The sequence below is a fragment of the Manacus candei genome, unplaced genomic scaffold (assembly GCF_025592945.1).
Source record: "Manacus candei isolate 608988 ecotype Guabito, Panama unplaced genomic scaffold, ASM2559294v1 h1tg000043l, whole genome shotgun sequence".
Classification (NCBI taxonomy): domain Eukaryota; kingdom Metazoa; phylum Chordata; class Aves; order Passeriformes; family Pipridae; genus Manacus; species Manacus candei.
The window spans coordinates 6,169,837-6,190,227 of NW_026138091.1; the positions used below are offsets into that span (position 1 = coordinate 6,169,837).

The 20,391-nt window shown below is 37.3% G+C and overlaps 1 protein-coding gene across 10 annotated transcripts in view; it reads left to right on the forward strand.

The window, feature by feature from the left end:
- GRIP1 (glutamate receptor interacting protein 1) overlaps positions 1–20,391 on the forward strand; it is a 322,632-nt gene that overhangs the window by 210,270 nt on the left and 91,971 nt on the right. For all 10 annotated transcript variants that reach the window (XM_051795747.1, XM_051795752.1, XM_051795743.1 and 7 more), the window contains exon 2: positions 2,357–2,437. In XM_051795747.1, the coding sequence (XP_051651707.1) occupies positions 2,357–2,437 (81 nt within the window). The remainder of the gene's footprint in view (positions 1–2,356; positions 2,438–20,391) is intronic.

Consider the following 20,391-nt stretch of genomic DNA (forward strand, 5'->3'; position numbering starts at 1 on the left):
GCTGTGTTCTGAACTCAAGATAACCGCAAGTACTCCCAGTTCAGTGCAATATTGGGAAAATCATCTTTCAGCATGAGAGTGGAGCTGAGGTACTCATTTGCTCAGTGACAAAGCTTCAATGAAAAAGATGTAGCAGTGAAAATTCTTCTTTCCTTTTTTCTTCTTTCCTTTTTTCATATCTCTCCAATGTAATGAAAATAATTTGTATGTAAAAAGTCTGACTAGGATAGGACTGTTTTGTTCTGTAAATTGACATATGTTTCATAGATAGGGCATATATTCAAATAGGGCCCAGAAGTCATCACTATGAATTGATTCTTGAGAAATTGTATTATGTTTCCTGCCCACTTTTTAATAGAAAAATGTGTCTCACACTATCTACTATCACAGTCAGCACCTGCAACTAAGTAATAATGGATGGGACATATAAGCCACATGTTATTGATGAGCTCAATTTCTTTGTCTTGAGTGTTGTCTTGAGTTTGAGTTCAGTGGTGCCTCTTCTGTGAAAGAAAGAAAATAATGGTACTTCCTTCAGAAGCCTTAGTTCATTCTTATTGTATTTTTTTTTCTTTAATGAGGGGATGTGTATTCTGCATATGCAATGATATTAGCTTTTCCACTTTCTTCAAATAGAAGGCTAGGGCTTTACATACCTTCTTCTTTAATTGTGTACCTGCATCTGTGTTGATATTTTTCCAGTGCTTCTCTAGATTTTCTGCAGCTGGCAACCTTATTTTCTTGGAGTTTGTACTAGCTTGCAGTATAGTCAAACCTGTTACCTTTCCTCTTGTAACACTGTATCCTAAAGCAATGGGAGTTCATTTTACTGTAGAAAGAACAATTATATTGGCTGTTGAGATATTTTATCAATATGTGTTCCTCACTACTTGCTGCATTTTCGCCAAGGTTCATGACTACAAACCTGTTTTGGTTTGGTTTGGGGGTTTTTGTGTGTGTGTGTATGTGTGTGTGGTTTTTGTTTTGGTTTGGTTTTTTAGGGGTCTGGGGGGTTTTTGGTTATTTATTTAAGCTTTTTTATTGTTGCATCTGCCTAACAGTAGCAGAGTTCATTACAAGAGTTCTGGGATTAAAAGCTAACCAGCTCTTCCAGTCACTTCTTTGAGACCTGGATGTAAATTAAATTATGCTGAGCAAACCCTTATCTCACTGGTATAAAAATGGACTGCTGTCTTTGATGCAAGTTTCTAAAGGAGTTTGAGACCTTGCAAGATGTAAAGAGCGCAATTGGCAAAGAAGGATCATAATGCCAAGAGTGTCATCTGAAAAGAAAAACTGATTCTCCAGAAAGTTTATATGGTTCTACTTGATCTGAGGATGCTATATTAGATAATGTAATCTTTGATTCCTCTGCTCGTTGATCAGTATTTAAGCAGGTATTTTTGCACATGCTGTAAACGCATCGGTCCTTTGCAAGCTGAAGGAAAATATGCCAACAGAAGGATTTGATGACACTTTAAAGTCTTTGAGCACTCAATTAAAGGGAAAGCAAGACAGAAGCCTAATTTCTTCTGATTACTTTTGTTTGATTGAAATAATAAAATGCATAATACTATATCTTCTCTTTTATTCACATTTCTGTCTTGCACTTATAGCTTGTTCTTTTCAAAGCTATGATATAGTTAATTTTTTTCCCTGTGGTCGTCCTGCTCTTAAGAGGGATGAAGAAGTGACTCACTTTCTGCCTAATGCTGTCTCTAATTGATGACTCATCTGCTTATTCCATCGTTAGTGGTCTTTTATGCACTGAAGTTGATCAGTAGGTGTTCCACATAGCTTCCTATTTAGACACAAACAGTTACAGTGGTGATCTTTAGGCACAAATGTGCCTGGCCTATTTGGCAACAGCTTTCTGATGTTTTCCCCAATCAATCATTACAACAGAAAAGGAACCACCCACTAACAGATCCCAAAGGAAAAGGAGTGCATCTTTACAGCCAGAATATTCAAAACCTTCTGGAAGCCTTTCACTCCTGAACGGGGATAGTACCTCTCTCACTCAAGTCCTTGGCATGTGAACCTTCTTAACATGAGAAAAGGGAAATTTCTATCATTATGTTATAACTGAAAAGGCCTATGTACATCAGGCCTATCATCAATATGTATTATCTCCAATTTCAGTTTTAGCACATCTTTTTCAGCTCTCCTATTCAGAGCCTTTGTCATTGAGTCTAAACATGGCATTGAGCATTGAGTCAGCATTCAAAAATACCCATCCTGCTCACAGCAGCTCTTGTGATCTGCATTGCTAGTTCACACAGTATTTGGGTAAAAATTATGTTGTTTTTAACATTATATTTAACAGTAACTGGAAATGTTGCTTGTTTCTGTTTAGATGAGAGTCCTTACACAAAATCTGCAAACCAGGCAAAGGCACCTGATGGAGCACTGTCTGTGAGGAGACAGAGTATTCCAGGTAAGACTTGCTTTGCTTTTTATAACATCTAACTTGTTTTGAACAACAAGGTGATACTAATCAAAATTCAATTAGTTATAAAAAGCAAATGAATTACAGTTGCTACCAAGCAACTTTATAAAGAAGGTTCCATAGGAGCTGTAAGATGTTCCCACAATTAGGTTACCTCAAGCTTTTGCTGTGAAGAACATCCCTGTATCTGTCTTTTGCAGCAGATTTGAGACATTGAGCACAACAACCTTTTCATCAGAGACCCATGTATTTTCAGGCCCTATGAAATCTGTTCTTTGATATCTGGTTTCGATTGTGTAGGGAGATTGGCCCATATTTTCTACTACTGATTGGCCAGGCTCAGAAATCTAACAGGGCAGCACTCTGCCAGGGTTCTCGTCTTCATGAACTTTTCTGCCACACCTATGCCCATCCTTGTCTTTTGTGTTGTCACATCGCACAAAGCTGGACCATTAGATAAATGGTTAAAATAAGTGATCTTTGAACCTCTGTCTCTTTTATTTACTTCAAACAAGTCTGCAAAGTATGCCCATGGAAAACAAGCTTTATATGCATGTTGTGCAGAAATCTAAAGGGATTTTCAATTCAAGTAATATTTTGCAGAACTTTTAATGAAAACAAACGAACACTGAGAAGGGTTGCACACAGGTGGAATTACTGATGTTGCCAGTCTCACCTCAAGCACAGTAACCTCTGACTTGAAGGGAAGATGCATTGCAATAGAAATCAGAAACTGTAAGGTCATGACTTAATGACTAATGTTAACACTACCTGCGCTCCTTGGCCTTATTGTTGAACAAAGACACACAACTTACAGGGTGTCTGTGGATGGGGGAAGGAGCTCAGACCTTTATCACTGCTCGGCTCAGATCTCATCCCAATAGCTATTGTGAACAGCCAAAGTATGTTTTGTGAATGCTTTGTCTGCATGTTTCTATGTGTGAGAGAGACCAAGCTGGCTGATTGACTGTTGGTTATAATGAACATTTTTGTTCATTGTTGAAAACATCCTAGTGAATTAAAGATTTTTATTTTATAGTAGAATCATGCATATCATAACCACTGTGAAATGACGTGACTACAGTCTCCACTGTCCAGTTATTGTTATGAGAAAATATTTAATTATACAACATCAACCAAGTTTTTTTCTAATCCAAGTCAATACGAATCAATATTCATTGTTCTTCAGAGTGAATTAGAACCTGGTACCTTTTTGAGTAATGCTTTAGCTCATAGGTCAGTAATATTTATGACCTTGGAAGTGTTCAATCTTTTGATTTTTTTTTTTCTGTAAACTTAGTAATTATTCTTTATGGTGTAGTTACTGTATTTTGGAAAACATATATGCTAATATCTGAGTACAGACAGAAGTTTGTGGTTTCACATGACATTTTGAGAACTACTGATGATTTTCACTACTGTTCTTTAAAGAGAAGTTTTGATGAAAACTGAACCAGTACAATTTTTCTTTAGAACATTTGGTAAGATTAGGAATTTTAGGTGTTGAGTAGTCTTCATGGCTAATGACCATTTATTTTGCTTTTTTTACAATATTATGGTATATTCTGGAGTTTCTGAGAGCATTGCAGATGAATTTTTACTATTAGTCAGAGTTTATTCAGAGAGATAATGCTGAGATGTGCTTTACTGTATTTCAGGTGTTCTGAAAAAAACTGTCTAAGCTTATGTATGTTCTTCAGCTTTTAATATGGTGTTGACATTCATCTGAATGCCTTGTTGCATCTCTAGACCTTAGGAGCTCCAAAGGATAAATGAGCTTGAGCTGGTTGGATATTTAAAGAAATAAAAATTAAAACTTTTTCATGTCCTGACAAATTCTCATTATAACACAGTGGATGTTGTGGGTTTGAATACATAAATGGCTTTGCAAAACTAAGTAGTATTTTGAGAATTAACTTGAAGATTTAGGAGTTGACTGAAGTTTCTGAAAATAACCTGTAAAAATTTATATCACTTGGATGCTGAGAAAATTTGACTCTACATTTTATATGTAAGATACCACCTTGTAAATAGCTTCTATTCTTGCTTGCCTGCAGACATTTTATTCACATTATGGATTAGTCTTGACACAGATGCAGAAGCATCCCAGCTAGCCGGCTCGGTTTGGCAATAGGAGGTGTACTAGTTGTATTAACTAGTATGAGGCCACAAGTAGTACAGTTGCTTTTGCTTGGGAGCAGGATCACAGTTCTGGCAGTATGTAGGTCAGCTCCAAATAGCTTTTGAATTGAAAGGTATGATGCAATGAACCTAATAAATTCTTCTGGACCTGGATGGAAACATGTCAACTGGAGTTACTGTCAGTAATCCTTCCATGGAGAGCTTACCCTGTATGGAAAGTATTCATTTCTATTCCACCCAGATGGTATGCCTGATAAAACATCACATTCCTGAACTGCTGGGTTTTTAAGCTTGAAGCATGGAAGTATCTTTGACAGTATAGCTGTCTATTCCACTTGATGCTCTGTCATTCCTTAGATGTGGACAGCAGATGTCCTATTTCCAGGAAATGCTCTGCCTGTTGAATCAACCAAGAGAAAACTTCTGGATTTTAGCAAGGTAATTGATTTTATGCAGAGCTTGCACAGGTTTGAACAATCTGTGGAAAAAACACTAGTGAAAATATATATACAGGATGTGTGCTGTAAATCTTCCAGCTTGGTATGGGATCACGGCATCTCCCTGTGTCTGGTTAAAGTTCCTTCTCGTGACATTTGAATTCACTTTAAAGGACTCCACTGCTCCATCCTTTTGGCCAGCCATCAAAAAGTGAAGCTTTTGTTGCTGTGAGACCTGAAACTGCTATACCAACTGTAAACCCCAAGAGGTGGTTTTTATCTTTCCATGCGAAACTGTATTGAAAGCGCAGTATTGATGAGCAATGACTGAGTGCACAGAGAAGTAATGTAGCTCAGGCTCATGGAGCTCATGGAGCTCATGGAGCTCAGGCTCAGTTTATTTTACAGGAAAAAATGTTGAAATAGTAATTTTATAATTAAAGTGAAATGAACACATACTGTGAGATCAGTGCACTGAGTTTAATTCTTTTCATCCTCAGAAGGAAAGAATGGATTAAGCATCTCCCTGGAGCAGAACTTGCTTATTCGAAATACAGAAATGTGATGAGACTACATGTCATATTTACCATGGCTTCACATGGTGCAAAATCAACAAGCAACAGATCCTTTCAAAAGGATTTATAGAATTGCTGAAATTATATTTAATTCAAAATATATGTATTAATATAATGGAGTTTGAAACTTGGACTTAATTTTGCATATATGTAGGTCTTTAGTTACAGTTATATATATGATTGTTTGAAACATTACTTAGCTTCACAGTCAGAATTTCTTAATTTAAAAGTGAGCCTTAAGGTAATGCCATCATGACAAGCAGCCTGCAAAGTCAGAAACAGGTTTTCTCCTCCAAACATTTAAATTTAGACTGTTGACCAGTATATAATGAAACCTTACTACTACTCTGCCCTTACAGAAACCAAGGGGGACGTTACTGTGCCCCATTCAAGAAACTTATCCCTGCAGGACTAGTGTTAAGGCCCAAAAATGAAAACAATGTGTTTCAGAATTCATGGGTAAGACCCTTCCCTCAGAATTACAGATGCAATTAGAAAGTCTGTCATTTAAAAATAAAGTATTTGATACTCACTTTAGATGTAGATGGCTGTAGTTCCCACTGATTTCCTGGACTGAGGTTGCTTGGTTTGCCAAGGGTCCAAGCAGTGCCCAGCCAAGGGCATGCATTAGGAAAATAGCACTTGAGTCAAAGGTGTTGCTCCTGGGATTGCTTTTTCCTGCAGCAGCTTTAAAAAGGACATCAAATGTTCCTATGGTACTGATACAATGTCAAGAGCTGATGGCAGTGTTCAAGAGGCACTTTGAAGTCAAGGAGACCTTAACATTTGCTTTAAGATAAGCATGATCTAAGTGCTATCCTGAATATGGGCAGGCTGAATAGCTACTCCCGTGCTTTCCAAACTAAAATCCAATACCCTCTTATCTGTTTTAACAACATGGATAAATCAGACAACACTAATGCTCTGCAAGTTGTTCTCTTCATTCATCTATTTGTTTAGGGGGATAGAGGGGAAAGAAATGACCTCACACAAGAATAAAAATAATTCCTTTGTGAAGCAAAAATAACTCACCATAAATTTGAGACTAAGCAAAACATTTCATAAAATCTGCAACAGAAGTATAATTTTGTTTTTAGTCCAATTCTGGACGTGTTTTTTATTGAGTCTTAAAAGTTACTGTTATTAAAAAAATAGTAAAAAACACCACCATTTTTTAAGATTAAATGTTTCAGCTTCTCAATGTTTGATTTTTGTTGGTTGAATTAATTAGTAAGTTTCAGTTAAATTTGCAAATGGGTCAAAAGTAAATTATTTTTCACAATAAATGAAGTTGTGCCTAATCTAGTTAATATTAAATTAAGCTATTTTAAAAATCCATACTTTTTACTTCTGGCATCTACTGACTTAAACATCTGCACTACAGCAGACTTCTAGACATGTAAAGTCTTGTTGCCTGAAGTAGTCAAGGGCTCAGAACTATTTATGTGAACTATATAATAGGAGAGTTATTTGAATCATCTGTGTATTCAGAGATTTGGTTTAGCTAGGAGGATTGCAGTTGTGTAGCTGTCTCTTTCCTAAGTAAATTTTTGGCACCAAATAACAAAGAGATGTTGTGGAAATATTTCCTTAAACTGAGGAAGTTTCCTTTTCTCTGAGACAGAAGAATAACACAGCTGCCTGCCGTCTGCCCTGCTCAATACACCTAGCAAAAGGCCCTTGAAGTCTTGTCCTCATCATGTTATGTTTCTCCTCCCACATAACCCTTGTGCTCCAGCTGTGCCTGCCTCTGGGACCCACAGGAACTTTCCCAAGTTTCATTTCAACCACATTCTACTCCACATTGATAACTGATCTGCTGAATGGGCAAATTGTCTGGATTTATGGTGGAAGTGCATGCCCACTCTTACAGAGACAAGCAGGAAAGACCAAACCCAGATGTTATAAATCATTCTTTTGACATTTTCTCCACCATGAGGAGCCTCTTTTTCTCTCTAACTGGTTTATTATTATTATTATTATTATTATTATTTGTCATTTGCAAGTTTTATATGCAGCTGCAGGGATGTACTAACAGGTCAGTTGTTAAAATAGGTCACTGTACTCTGAAGGAAAATTGTCAAGACTTTGAAGTCTGAAATTAAAATGACTAGATTTTTCAGTTCCTTTGTACATGTGTAAATACTGCACTTTCTTTCCATACTACCTGATTCTTTGAAGCAGGCTATAATACAGGTTTCCAATTTCAGCACAGTGTTTGATCTCAAAAACAGGGCTAGCCATGAAACTCAATGGAAAACAGCGGGAATGTACAGCCCTGAGCTCATCCTCTACAGTGATTCAAGCTCTGAGATTGCTATTAGTAGCAATTTTGCAGCCTTGTTTGGGGGGAGTTTGGTAACAGGATTTTAATGCAAAAATAAAATGTTAAACAAACATAAACAAATTTTAGGGTAGGCTGAATTTTGAACTACTGAGCTAGAAGGGAGTAAATCAAAGAAGTTTAAAATGCTTTGCAAAGATAATATTTACAGAGCTGATACTAAAATAGTAATTACTGTATGATGTAGTGTCCTCAGTAATTGCTTAGGACACAAAATATTCCTAGGAGAAGTTATGAAATACTAAATTATTGTAATAAAACCAGTAATTAACAGCCTGGGATTTTCTGGCTCAGAAATGTTTAAATACACAATGCATATGTCATTAGGAAGCAGTAGGGCAGTTTTCTTTTGATACTTGGCTCTGAACATATACAGGTGCCATGCTCTGTTTACAAAAATACAGAGGTACACCTTTTTTCCCCCTCCCTGACCCACAGCCTGCTGTGCAGTGAATGTTCATATTCTGACTCAGGCTACACCAAATGTGGCTGTCCTGAGGGGTTTGTCTACTGTCCACAACTAATGAACTCAAATGTGGGTTAGCTGGAAGCTGAAGGATTTTATAGACCCTTCTACTTTCTTCACTATGATTTTGGGGGTTTTGTAGCATCTAGAAATGTCTGTTTAATCCTGAAAATAAAAATATATTACTATCCGAAAACAAGCAAAGGTTGTGAAGAAATAAGAAAATATTGGTTTACATTTATATAAAGTAAATATAATTCCAGAAACCAGTCTGGATTACAGTTAGAGACAAAACATGTGATCCAGTTTTGATGTCCTTGAGTTGCCAATATAAAATTGTATTAACTGAATTTAGTATTGAGTGTGCTGTGCCACAATTTAAATAAGGAAGAGCTCTGTACTGCATAGCATAACACTGGAATAGATGGAGTGAATTGTTTTTCTTTTACAAAACAAACTCAGAAATAAGGGAGAAATATAGAAAGTAATACAGAGAAATAGAATGGTTTAAAAAAAAGTCCACATTGATTAAAAAAGAAACTAGACTTCTGAAGTAATCCTGAGATATAAGTTCCATTAAATGACACTGCTTAGGAAGGAAGACAGCTCCCAGGTTATTCCTGTAGCTCAGCTCTTAACACTTGAGCCAGATTTAAGTGACTGACAGATGTGACAGTGGATGATCCATCCCCAGTGGGTAGATGTTTACCTGTGTGCAAACACTCCTCCAGAACCAGTTTTATTTTCCTCTGTGATTAATATGGCATTGGCAAGACAGTAGGTGTTCAAAAATAGCTGTTCTCATGCTTGCAGTTAACTTGGTCCAATTTCTTCAGACTTCTGTGTTGAGTATAACAGCAGAAGATTTAAACACTCCCATTATGTTTTGGCAGAGTGCTCCTAATGTCAGCAGCCCCCTTTGCATTATATGCTACAGGGCAGGCACCTTCTCAAGCAGTGTTGCCTGACTTGTGCAGACCTCAGTCACCTTTTCCATCCTCATCAAAAGTCAAACCTGCCTTGCCTTTGAGTTCAACTTCCCTCAGATTTTGTAAGCACTCTGATGTCATGTATGCAGTGCTGTTTTAGCTAATGCTTCAGCCTCCACCAAAATATTAGGCTTTACTGGCTAACTGGTTTTCCAAATTAAGAGCATGATTTGCCCGACGAAACATGTTAAAATCATCCCTGACCTTTTTCATAGTTTGCATTGTGAGAAAAAAGAATTCATTGCAAAAGTAAAATGTGAAAATAAAATGTATGTCAGTAAAAGCTGAGTTAGGAAATTTAAGTATGTGTCTACAAAAGCACTTTTTTTCCTCAATTTGCATTTATCTCATAGACACTTACTTTTACTGTGTACTTTTAAAAATCAGCACAGAATGCCACTGAAGAGACTTTAAGCATTTAGAAATCCATTAGCAGCAACCTCTGCAGTCACAGTTGTTATGGTAATGATCTTGGGTGATTTCCTAGCAGAAGTAAGCGTTTTGACCTGTGAAATGCAGATTACAGGCTAGTAAGCTTTTCTGCACTTGAGGTGTTTATTATATCTGCAAAGTCATTTGCTGATTTTCATGTCGGATGAGAGGCTGCAGTTGCTGTATCATTTACAGGCTTCCCTGTGTGTTTGTTTAACCTGCTGGAGGTTTATCAAATGGTCTGTGAGGCAGCTACAGAGCTATATGTCTTTTCATCTCCATTGCCATTGGAAATTCCTGAATTTGCTTTCTCATACTTAGTACTGAAAGAAGTAAGATTTCTTTCTTGCCATTCCTCCTTCTCACCAAAATAGCTTTTTTGGAATAACTTCATGTATGTCATTCATGTAAACATGTTCCATACTGATGCTGAAAAACGTTGGAATGATTAACTGCTCAGAGACTTTTGTATCTTTAAGCAGCAAGGTATTTGTTTATTCAACATTGGGAACAAGCCAGCTCACACTGGACAAACTTGTTCCACCTGAAAGTGCAAAAGTAAGTCATTTTATACACTTTAGATACATGGTTACATCATTTAACATACATATTAATAAGCAGGCTAGTCTCTGGGCAAGTCTTTCCAGGCATGCGTGATCTTCCACTGTGGGGGTCTTCTCCTCAAGCCTTCATCCCTCTGGTGGTCACCATGGATATCTTCCTCGATTTGACCTCTTCAGTTTTCTTTGTTACATGACCTGAATTCAAGCTTGCAAAATCCTGGCTTCGGGCCTTCTATATCTTATTCAAACATCTAGATTACGTAATTTATTACTCTGTGTGTGCTACTCTTATTCTTTCTATAATAAGGCTTTTGGTCCAGTGAGCAGAACAGAACATGATATTAACCAGTGCTCCTAAAATGTTCTTCTAGCAAAACAGATAGAGCAAACAGGACAAGGTATACCAGCTGAAACATTGTTAACTCTTTTTTGTGCCTTTTTGCCATCAATACACAGATAAACCCAAAATAAATTTGTCTCTTGTAGAAAATGAACAAAGGTCACCAAGTTTGATTTGCTGACGATTTATTTAAACATTTTCTTTACAGGTCTCCTATGTGCTAGTGTTTTACAATACCGAAAAGGATTAGAATAGAGAACAATTTAATTTCATTTCTTTTACTACAAAAGAGGGAGAAAATGCATTAAAGGCAATACTGTACATTTCATTCATTTTAATCAAAGTTGGTGATGTCTGTTGAAAAATTTATTCTCCTTAAAAATTTGTTCTCCTCCTTCAGTTACAAGATGGAGAATGCTGTAGAGGACCTGTGAGGAGAGAGAAACTAGGAAAAACCCAAAGAAGGTTGGTTAAGACTAGGCTTGAACAAGAAGCATGGAGACAGTCTCTGAAAGAGGTACTGGACCAGCTGGGAAAAATACATGATTTCCCTCTCTCTTGGAAAGAGAGAGGAAAGCCATATACTTATTAAAGGTCATATCAAGAGGTGACAACCACAGAGATATGTAACCTTGGGATTGCATAGCTGATCACAATTTATTCCTGGCTGAACGTAAAACTCATCAATCCCAATAATCACTGCATTTCACAAGAAGTTGTAAAACTCTTCTGCTGTGAAACTGGACTTTGACTGTCCCTTTTGGAATAGAGCAGCCCATTACAACTAACAGAGGTTCTTTATTGTTGTAGGTATAGTGGGTTGACCCTGACTGGATGCCAGGTACCCACCAAAGCCATTCTCTCACTCCCCTCTGCAACTGGTCAGAGGAGACAAAATATAATGAAGGGTTCAGGGGTTGAGATAAGGACGAGGAGAGATCACTCAGCAAATATCATCACAGGCAAAACAATCTCAAAGTGGGGATATTAATTAAATTTAACAAAATCAGAGAGGGATAATGAGACGTAAAATAAATATTAAAAACGCCTTCCCCCCACTCCTCCCTCCTTCCCAAGTTCTACCTCCTCTCCCCCAGTGGTGCAGGGAGACCGGGAATGGGGGTTATGGTGAGTTCCTCACAAGTTGTTTTTGCCACTGCTCGGAGAGAGGAGTCCTTCTTCTGCTCCAGGGTGGGGTCCCTTCCACAGGTGACAGTCCTCCATTAAGTTCTCCAACGTAAGTCAATCCCACAGACAACAGTTCTTCACAAACTACTGCAACTTGGGTGGCCTTTCTATGAGGTGTAGTCCTTCTGGCACAGGCTGCTCCAGCGTGGGTCTCCACAGGATCACAAGTCTTTCCAAGAAAGCCTGCTCCAGTGTAGGCTCCTCTCTCCACAGGTCAGCAGGTCCCTGCCAGGACCCTGCTCCAGCATGGGCATCCCGCAGGGTCACAACCTCCTTTAGATATCCACCTGCTCCACTCTCCTCCATGGGCTGCAGGTGAATTTCTGCATCCCCATGGTCCTCCATGGGCTGCAGGGCCACAGCTGCTCCACCATGGTCTTCACCATGGGCTGCAGGGGAACCTCAGCTCCAGCACCTGGAGCACCTCCTACCCCTCCTTCTGCACTGACCTTGGTGTCTGCAGAGTTGTTCATATGTTCTCACTCCACTCTTCTCTGGCTGCAATTTCATCTATTCAGTAACTCTTTTTTCCTTCTTATATATGTCATCACAGAGGTGTTACTATCATTCCTGGTTGGCTCACCTTGACCAGCAGTGGGTCTGTCCTGCAGCCAGATGACATTGGCTGTACTGGACACGGGGGAAGCTTCAGCAACTTCTCACAGAAGCCCCCCCGGCTACCAAAGTCTGGCTACCAAAGTCTGGCCACACAAACCAATACAGTAGGCAACTGAGAAGCTAAAGTTTAATACTGACCTCTTGAAAACAACTGCATTTCCACAGGATAGCACAGCTGGGTTTTCATGGGGGAGGAAAGGAGAGTATCTTCAGAAAAATGGATATTGCATGAGAAGATGATCCATAAGGAATGCTCAGGTTCCCCAGTCTGTTCAGAAGTAGTTAAATGTATTCAAAAATTTCAGGCAATATCTTTTTCTCTGAGTGGAAATCTATTTAAACATTCTTATGTATACTGTTATCAGTCCAGTATTGGAACAAAAATGTGTATTCAACAGAAAAAATGATTTCTGCATCATTCAGTCGCCAGTCCTCATGGGTCCAGTATCACTGGAGAGGAATAGCAAACAGTAAGTCTGTGAATACAGACTGAGTGGATTCAGAAGGGACTGAATAAATTAATTGGCAAGAGCTTCATATGTAAATATTACAAAGGCTGAGAAGCATTATACCCTCTAATGTGACAGTACTGGATGTCAGGGAACTGTGGCAGGACTGGACTGGAGAAAGTAGGCAGGTTCTCTTTCTTTCCCTAAACAGGACTTCATTTTCTTGCTTTCTAAAATGGAACAGGACTGGATGGAGTGTTAGTCTGACCTAGCAGGGCATTACTGTCTTTCAAAGCATGTGACTAGCAAACGAATTCTAGGCGTGTTCCTTTAATATGTGAGAGTTTGCTGATCTGTGAAGTTGAGAATAATTTTTTATCATTTGCCTACTTGAGTCTTTTTGCACTTCATAAAGTGCACTTCTTTTTTGCACTTTCTCTCTTACAGTTATACATAATTAACTTGATGTTTTTAATGTTCCTAATGTGTTTTCTAATACCTCTTTAAAGGACTTAATGCATGATTTCCATCTGTTTTTTTATTTTGATCTCCGTTTCAGATTTTGCAGTGATTATAATTTCAGGGCATGAAGATATTAAAGAAATAATATATAGCCCACCAAGATAACAGCTCTGTCACACCAAAATTTGCTATCCTACATGTGGATAGTAGTTTGTTCTTTTCAACCATTTCGGTGGGTCTTGTTTTCACTCTAAACCTTGACTTCTACATAAAAATCTAATTGTTATGTTTTTTGCAAAATTATGTGTCCTTTTTGCCAATATGAAGTGGCTTAGAGTATTTTATATGGATAGGGAGAAGATTGTTTCAATTCTTTCAGGTTCTTTAAGGTTGTTTCATTTCTTTTAATAGCATTTAATAGCATAGAATCAGAAGAGGAAAAGAGATTTTGGTGCTTGTGTGTCTTCCTCATCACATCCTTGGTACATGGGGCAGACAGAGATATGAAGTTGTGCCTCATGGCGTAGAATAAAAGAGGTAGGTATGTTTGTTTTGTGTAGGAGCCATAAGACCTCAAGTTAATCATAGCATCATTGCAAACTAGCTTTTGTTTCCTTTCTATTTAAAAATGCAGAACAAAGAGCTTGTCCATTCAGGTTTTGATGTACTTGTTTTGAATTTATGTGGCGTCTGTGGGCCTGAGGAGACATTGGTGACCATCTAAACTAAACTTACAACTTCCTGGAACTTACTTATATCTCAACTTGTATTTGAATTATATTTTAGAGGGACAGTCAATCTATTTATGGTTGCTGGTGATACAAAACTCATCACAGCCTTTTGTGGTTAAGTAGCCTCACTGCTTTTATTTCTGGCTTGAGTATGTGTAGCTTCAGCTTCACTTCACTTGTAATGAAGAGTTGTTTTTCATCAAAATTCACTTCATTCTTTATAGTCACTTCTTTATGAAATCACCATTTAATCTTCCCTTTGTTAAAGTAATCAAATAGTGCTTCTGGGGTCTTTGCTCCCAGGCATTTTTCTTAAACTATTCTGAAAATTCTTTTGTGACTCTCCTGTTCTGTATTTTGTTACTAATAATCTTGGTGAATCATGTCACAAGAAGGAGATAAAGCATCTGAGTGACAGTCAGTACTTCACTAAACACAAAGGTGGACTAAGTACTGCTGTGTTAAACTCTCCTGTTTATATCTTCACAGTTTGCATTAATTCTTCTGGCCAATGAGAGTTTTGATCACCAGGGAGGGTTCCCAAATAATTTTCTGGCAACATTAATTTCATAATTAATTTACTGGGCACCTGTTGTAGTTTTTTATATATAGTTGCATGCATCCATTCGTATCTTTTACAGCAATAGAGTGAGGGACTTTTTTAACTTTGTAGGTGATATACAGGCTAGTAGAATGGAGGTACTCATCTTTTTTGATTTATGGTCCTTGTCTAAATTGCAGATATTCTCACTTAATGTCTGCATGATTTGGAGAATCTGCTAATGTGTGAATAAACACATAAAGAAGGATCCTTCTAATAAGTAAAGTCTCATTTATTAACAAACTGAAAAGAGTACAGAAAGCAAAACAGGAAATATTGGGGAAAATAGCAACAAGGACAAAATCAGGGGATTTCAGTGCTCTTATTCACAGAAGACATTGGTAGAAGGACACTCTGAATATCAATCCAGGCAGGAACAAGTGCCAATGTTCAGTGCTAATTAATTTTATCAATGAAGCAAAATGAGCCCAACTTAATAGTTAACTGTGAGACAAGATCCTGCCAAGACCTTCTTTCCGTATTAGATGACATTGTGACCCTGAATACTTGTTGGATAAATGATACAGAAAATGAGCATTGACCTATGAGGTTGTTAAGACCCACTGTTGTAGAAAAATGAGAGACATGCTGCAGCTGAATTTTAGATATCACTGACAAATGATGAGTGATCGTACCTAGTAATACAATGTGACTATTGATCCCCAAAATATTGCTTCTCTAAGTGAAATGAGAAGTAAAACCTGATAAAGGTCATATAGGGAAATCCTGCCATTGTACTAGGACTGCAACAAAATGGACCAAATCTATAAAGAATGAAAATGCTTCAGTACGATTAATAATTTCTACATAACTTATGTGGAACATATTCACATGGGAGTAAAAAAAAAGTGCTTTTCCAAAAAGATTTCAGATTTAGTCCTGGAATTGAAAGTTTAACAAGTGTATTTGGAAGTCATTACAAACTTGTAGCTACAAAAAGAGATGCCTAGTAAGGAACTTCTGCAATTTTATGATGAGGATGATACCTAACTCTAATAAGACCATTAAAAGCCAAGAGCTTTTTCCTTAACCCCTAACAAAAAATATTGGGGCAATAGACATCATATAGTGGATGGGAACATATGTACAGTCATGGAGCTTAACTTACTTAATGCCACACCACAGAAAATAGTAGTAAAGCTGTTTAACTCAGTCTAGCATATGTGCTAGCCAACTAGGATGATAGTTGGACAGGATTATAATGTATGCTAAGGCATGCTTTTCATAGACTGAGTTAAGGCTATTGGGAGTCTCAGAGCATTTTGGACAAGCAATGAATACATTTTATAGTCCTAGTTTTCTCTGTGTACAAAGTTGGAGTAGAGATTAGAGAATTTTTTATGCTGATCCACTGCACATTTTAATATATCCACTACCCTATAAAAATATCGTTGACCAATAGTCAAAACATGGGTTTCTCGAGATGCCGGGGGGGGGTCATCTTGTATTTTAATGCATGTGTGGCTTAAAAATAAGCATTATAAACTCAAACCCATACCAAATATTCTTATGAGATGATAGCAGCTAACGTTAGGCTGGTATCTCTGTCTCCATCGTAAGCTCTGGGTCTTCGCTGAGGAAAGCATGATGAATGTGCAGACCTGTCTGACCTGCCTGAAGGTCACTTGCTGCAGACTTTGTTAAACCAAGAAGGGAAAGAAAATCCAGAGCAAACACTCTTATTACAGGCATTTTGTAAAATGTATAAACTAGGTGTTTTGTGGAAATATTGCTGGTGAAGCTGGGTTTGTCAGAAGTATGAATTTTGCAGTATTTCTAAATGAGCAAAGTTTCAGGGTAGGTAAAATGACATCAGCACGTTAAGTGCTGTCACTCTTCTGCTTGACAAATTGGTCTAAAATTTTTCTGCTTCTTTTTTCACCCATTATGACTTCATCTCTCCTGAGAGGGTTTGACATTATATCCACAGTTATATAGTAACATTGGAGACTTTTTTTAAATGTAGATCTACCCTAAGTAGAAAAGGTTTTTGGAGGCGGAACATGCAAGACATTTATGCAGAGCATACAGTAGTTGACCTTGTTTTACAAATACTGAGAAAAAATTATGGCAAATGTGTTTATTGGATAGTTTTGTTTAGGCAGAAATCACCTTTCCCATCTATTTTCAGTCAAAAAAATCATGGACGAGGTGACATTCAGAATAAACTATATTTGAGCAATTAAGGTAAACCATATCTAGAAATATTTCTTCTGAATTCTCCAGTTTAGATAAACAGTTCTGTGCTGTATTAAATACTGTCAGCAACATCTCCTGCCCTCTGTAGGAAATCCTAAATTTTGCCTAGACATTATGCTAATCTTTCTGGCCATTTTAAGGAACTGTTTGTTGCATACTTACAAGTAAAAACAGATCCTCTCATGCCAGATATTCTTTATAGGTGTAAATCTTGGCTGTATAAGGTACATTCAAACTGGTATGATACCTTCCCATTAACAATGCTAAGGTAAGTGGTGTTACAAAAATGACAGAAATGCTAAACATGTCTGCATGGTTGGCATATGGTATCTTTTATATGTATGCTAAGCTATAGAACAGACTGTAAATTATAAAAACCAAGCCATTAAATCTCAGTATCTGATACACTTTGAGGACTGGAGTGACATCCTCAAAGATTTTGGAAGTTACAGCTGCAAAATTCAAGACTGTAATTAGATTTCTGCTCAATTTATTTCCCAGGAATTAATGGTTTAAAGGGAAGCAAATGAGGTGGTTTGTTTTTTCTGTCAAAGTGTTCATCTGACAGAGAAAAACAAAAGGGGGAATGAGCTTTTGATATATCTAAAATCTAGATTGTGGTGCTTTTTTTGCATTAAAGTGTCTGAAAATGGGAGTTAAGGGATCCAGCTAGTTCAAGCTGGTGCAGCTGATACCGTACTTGGGACAGGCAAGTGAGTAAACCTATAACAATTTTTCAAAGCAATTTAACTGCATAGTAATACAAAGAAAAAGATTTGGCCATCAGTCTTCTCAAGTGAAATGAATGACAATTGCAGATGCCTGGTGTCTGATCCAGATAGAAATTTTCCAGTGGTGCAGACCTCAGCTGAAAAACATGGATTTATTAAACCTGGTGTAGTTAATAAATCTAATGATGAAGGATAAGTGAACCATACATGGATTACTCTGCTGTGGGGACCCCAACCTTTCCAGGCTTTTGGGCCCACAGCACAGCACACAGCTGGTAGCAAATGGGTATAAGCAGTAGCAGCAAAGCAAAAAGATATGGGCCACAGGAAGTAGAAGTTTGTTTTGTTTTAAAAACACCCACATATTGGTTTACCTGGAGAGGAAAAATGTTTCAGAATGCAGTTGTTTGTATAACTCGACGAAGTTTTATATCAAACTGGAACCATATGAAATGTGAAAACACAGTTTTTCCATAGTTTTTCCTTCAGTTCTGGTTAGCAAATTTTACAGTTGATAACAGAAATCTCTGCACTGAGGCCTCTCTACTGAGAGAGGTCTGTTAGGTTCCTTAAGTGACTTTTGTAAGCTTAAAATTTAAATATTTGGAAATTTTTCAGTATTTCAATATTTTAAAATTTAAGTATTTCCTTTTAAAATAGTGGCAGTATATCTTTTAGCAGCAGAGGAGAAAGAAACAGGGACAGTCACATCTTGTGAGTTGTTTGCATGGAGTCAGCAACCTGAGGAAGTGCTCACAAGCTTCAGTTTCCTTTTGTTTAAGAACAACCTTCATTAAATGACAGCTCTTTTTCACAGTCTTACTTTAAAATACGTATTTTCAACAACCATACTTTAAGTTGTGTTAGCAGTTTCCCCTGTTTGCATCCTTGTTGAGAATCTGCCTTGTGATTAAAACAAGTCATCGAAGCTTCCAGTTAGTACTGTTTAGCTGAATCTTTATCTGTTTCAGTCTATTTGAAGATTTTAACTATTTCTTCAATTCACAGAAACATTCGCCTGTCTGTCTTAGTCTCTTGGTCATGGAAAGAATAGAAGGGCCTTGTAATAGGCACAACAGACAAGATGTGTCTTTGAAATAGAGGTGAACCAGAATATACCATTAGCATGTCTTAATATTTTGGAGAAACAGGTAGATCTAGTCTTTTTTCCTTTTCACTTGAAGTTTCTGGAGGATAAGGGGAAACATTGAAAGAAAAGACAAAAAACTTCCCTGTGAAACATGCATCATATTTTGGAGTTTGACAGAGGAAAGCTTTTTTTCCCTGTGATATATAATAATGAGGATGCTCCAGGATAGAATAAACCTCTCAAGCTGATATCAAATTCAGATTTTTGCCAAGATCTGCAAACAACTTCTTGAAGTGACCTGAAGATGTAAAATATTCCTGTTGTCCCACAGGCTAATACTAGGTGCTAATATGGTGCTGTCCCAGTTTCTGTGCTAATCCAATAGGATATACTGGCAATTTAGATGATAAAAGAAATCACATAGGTACATTCTTGCAGCTGTGCATTTTACTGTTTTACTGCAGTGATCTGTTCTGCAAGTTTGACTATCTAATAAACTAGTCCATGCAAAAGAAGGAATCTGTCTGCATTTCTCTTTGCCATTAGTTCATTATGCATACATTAAACTTCAGGGAATAAGTACAGAGATTTATTAGAGAGTTAGAGAGCACAGGTTAGCAGCCAAGAAATGCCTAAATTATTCCTTTTCTTTTTTCCCCCCTTTCTTCCCCCCCTTTTTTTTCCCCTGTTGGCAAACTTATTTCACGGGAATAGTAAATTCTTGTGGATTTTAAATGCTTATTGACAGCTAAAGTCATCACTGTTTCTGTGATTTGGTAAACTTTGTAAGCCAGTAGCTTATTTTGTAGTTCTCTAACCCTGCTTTTCCATTGGCTTTAACTATATTTTTTCTTCATCTTGAATGAGTAAATTAATGATCGTTTTTTCCCAGGTATTTTTTCCCTACTATAAACACCTGATAAAAAATCATTGCATCCTATTGCTCGGGCGGTGTTGCATATTAAACACCCCCCAAAACCATCTTTGTAGCTTTAGTTTTGTATCAGATTGAAGGATACAAAAAGAATGAATCATTGATAGATCACTTTTTAAAACATTCCTAGCTATGTATTCTTTCAGTCTGATTTTGAAGTACCATCTTCCAGAAGTCAACATTTCTGCATTGTGGTTTTCCATAAACGTAGAGAGTAAGTAAACCATAATGATATCAGTGATCACTGAGCACAAAGGAGAAAAGGTAAAATCTGTGGGAAGCATTCACTCACATCTTCCATTTTTCTCATTTTTTTCATGCATATCTTATTCTTCCAAGGATTGTCTAATCTTCTACACAGAACCTTTGATAAACCCTTTTGTTATGCTGAATCTCCCTCAGTACTACCAAGTAGAAAGATACGGTGTGTGTATCATTCAAATTTGTATGTTCTACACAGAGGTATATGACCCCTAAAAACTTAAATATCTGTTCCTTAATCCAAGTACTAGGAAAAGTTCTACTGGCTCATTCCTCCAAAGTTCAAATATTTTAAAATTCACCATCCATTATTTGAATACATGAACAATACTTTATATAAAAAGCAGTAACACCGTTACTTTATCCTTTTCTGATCCTTACTGCTTCAGT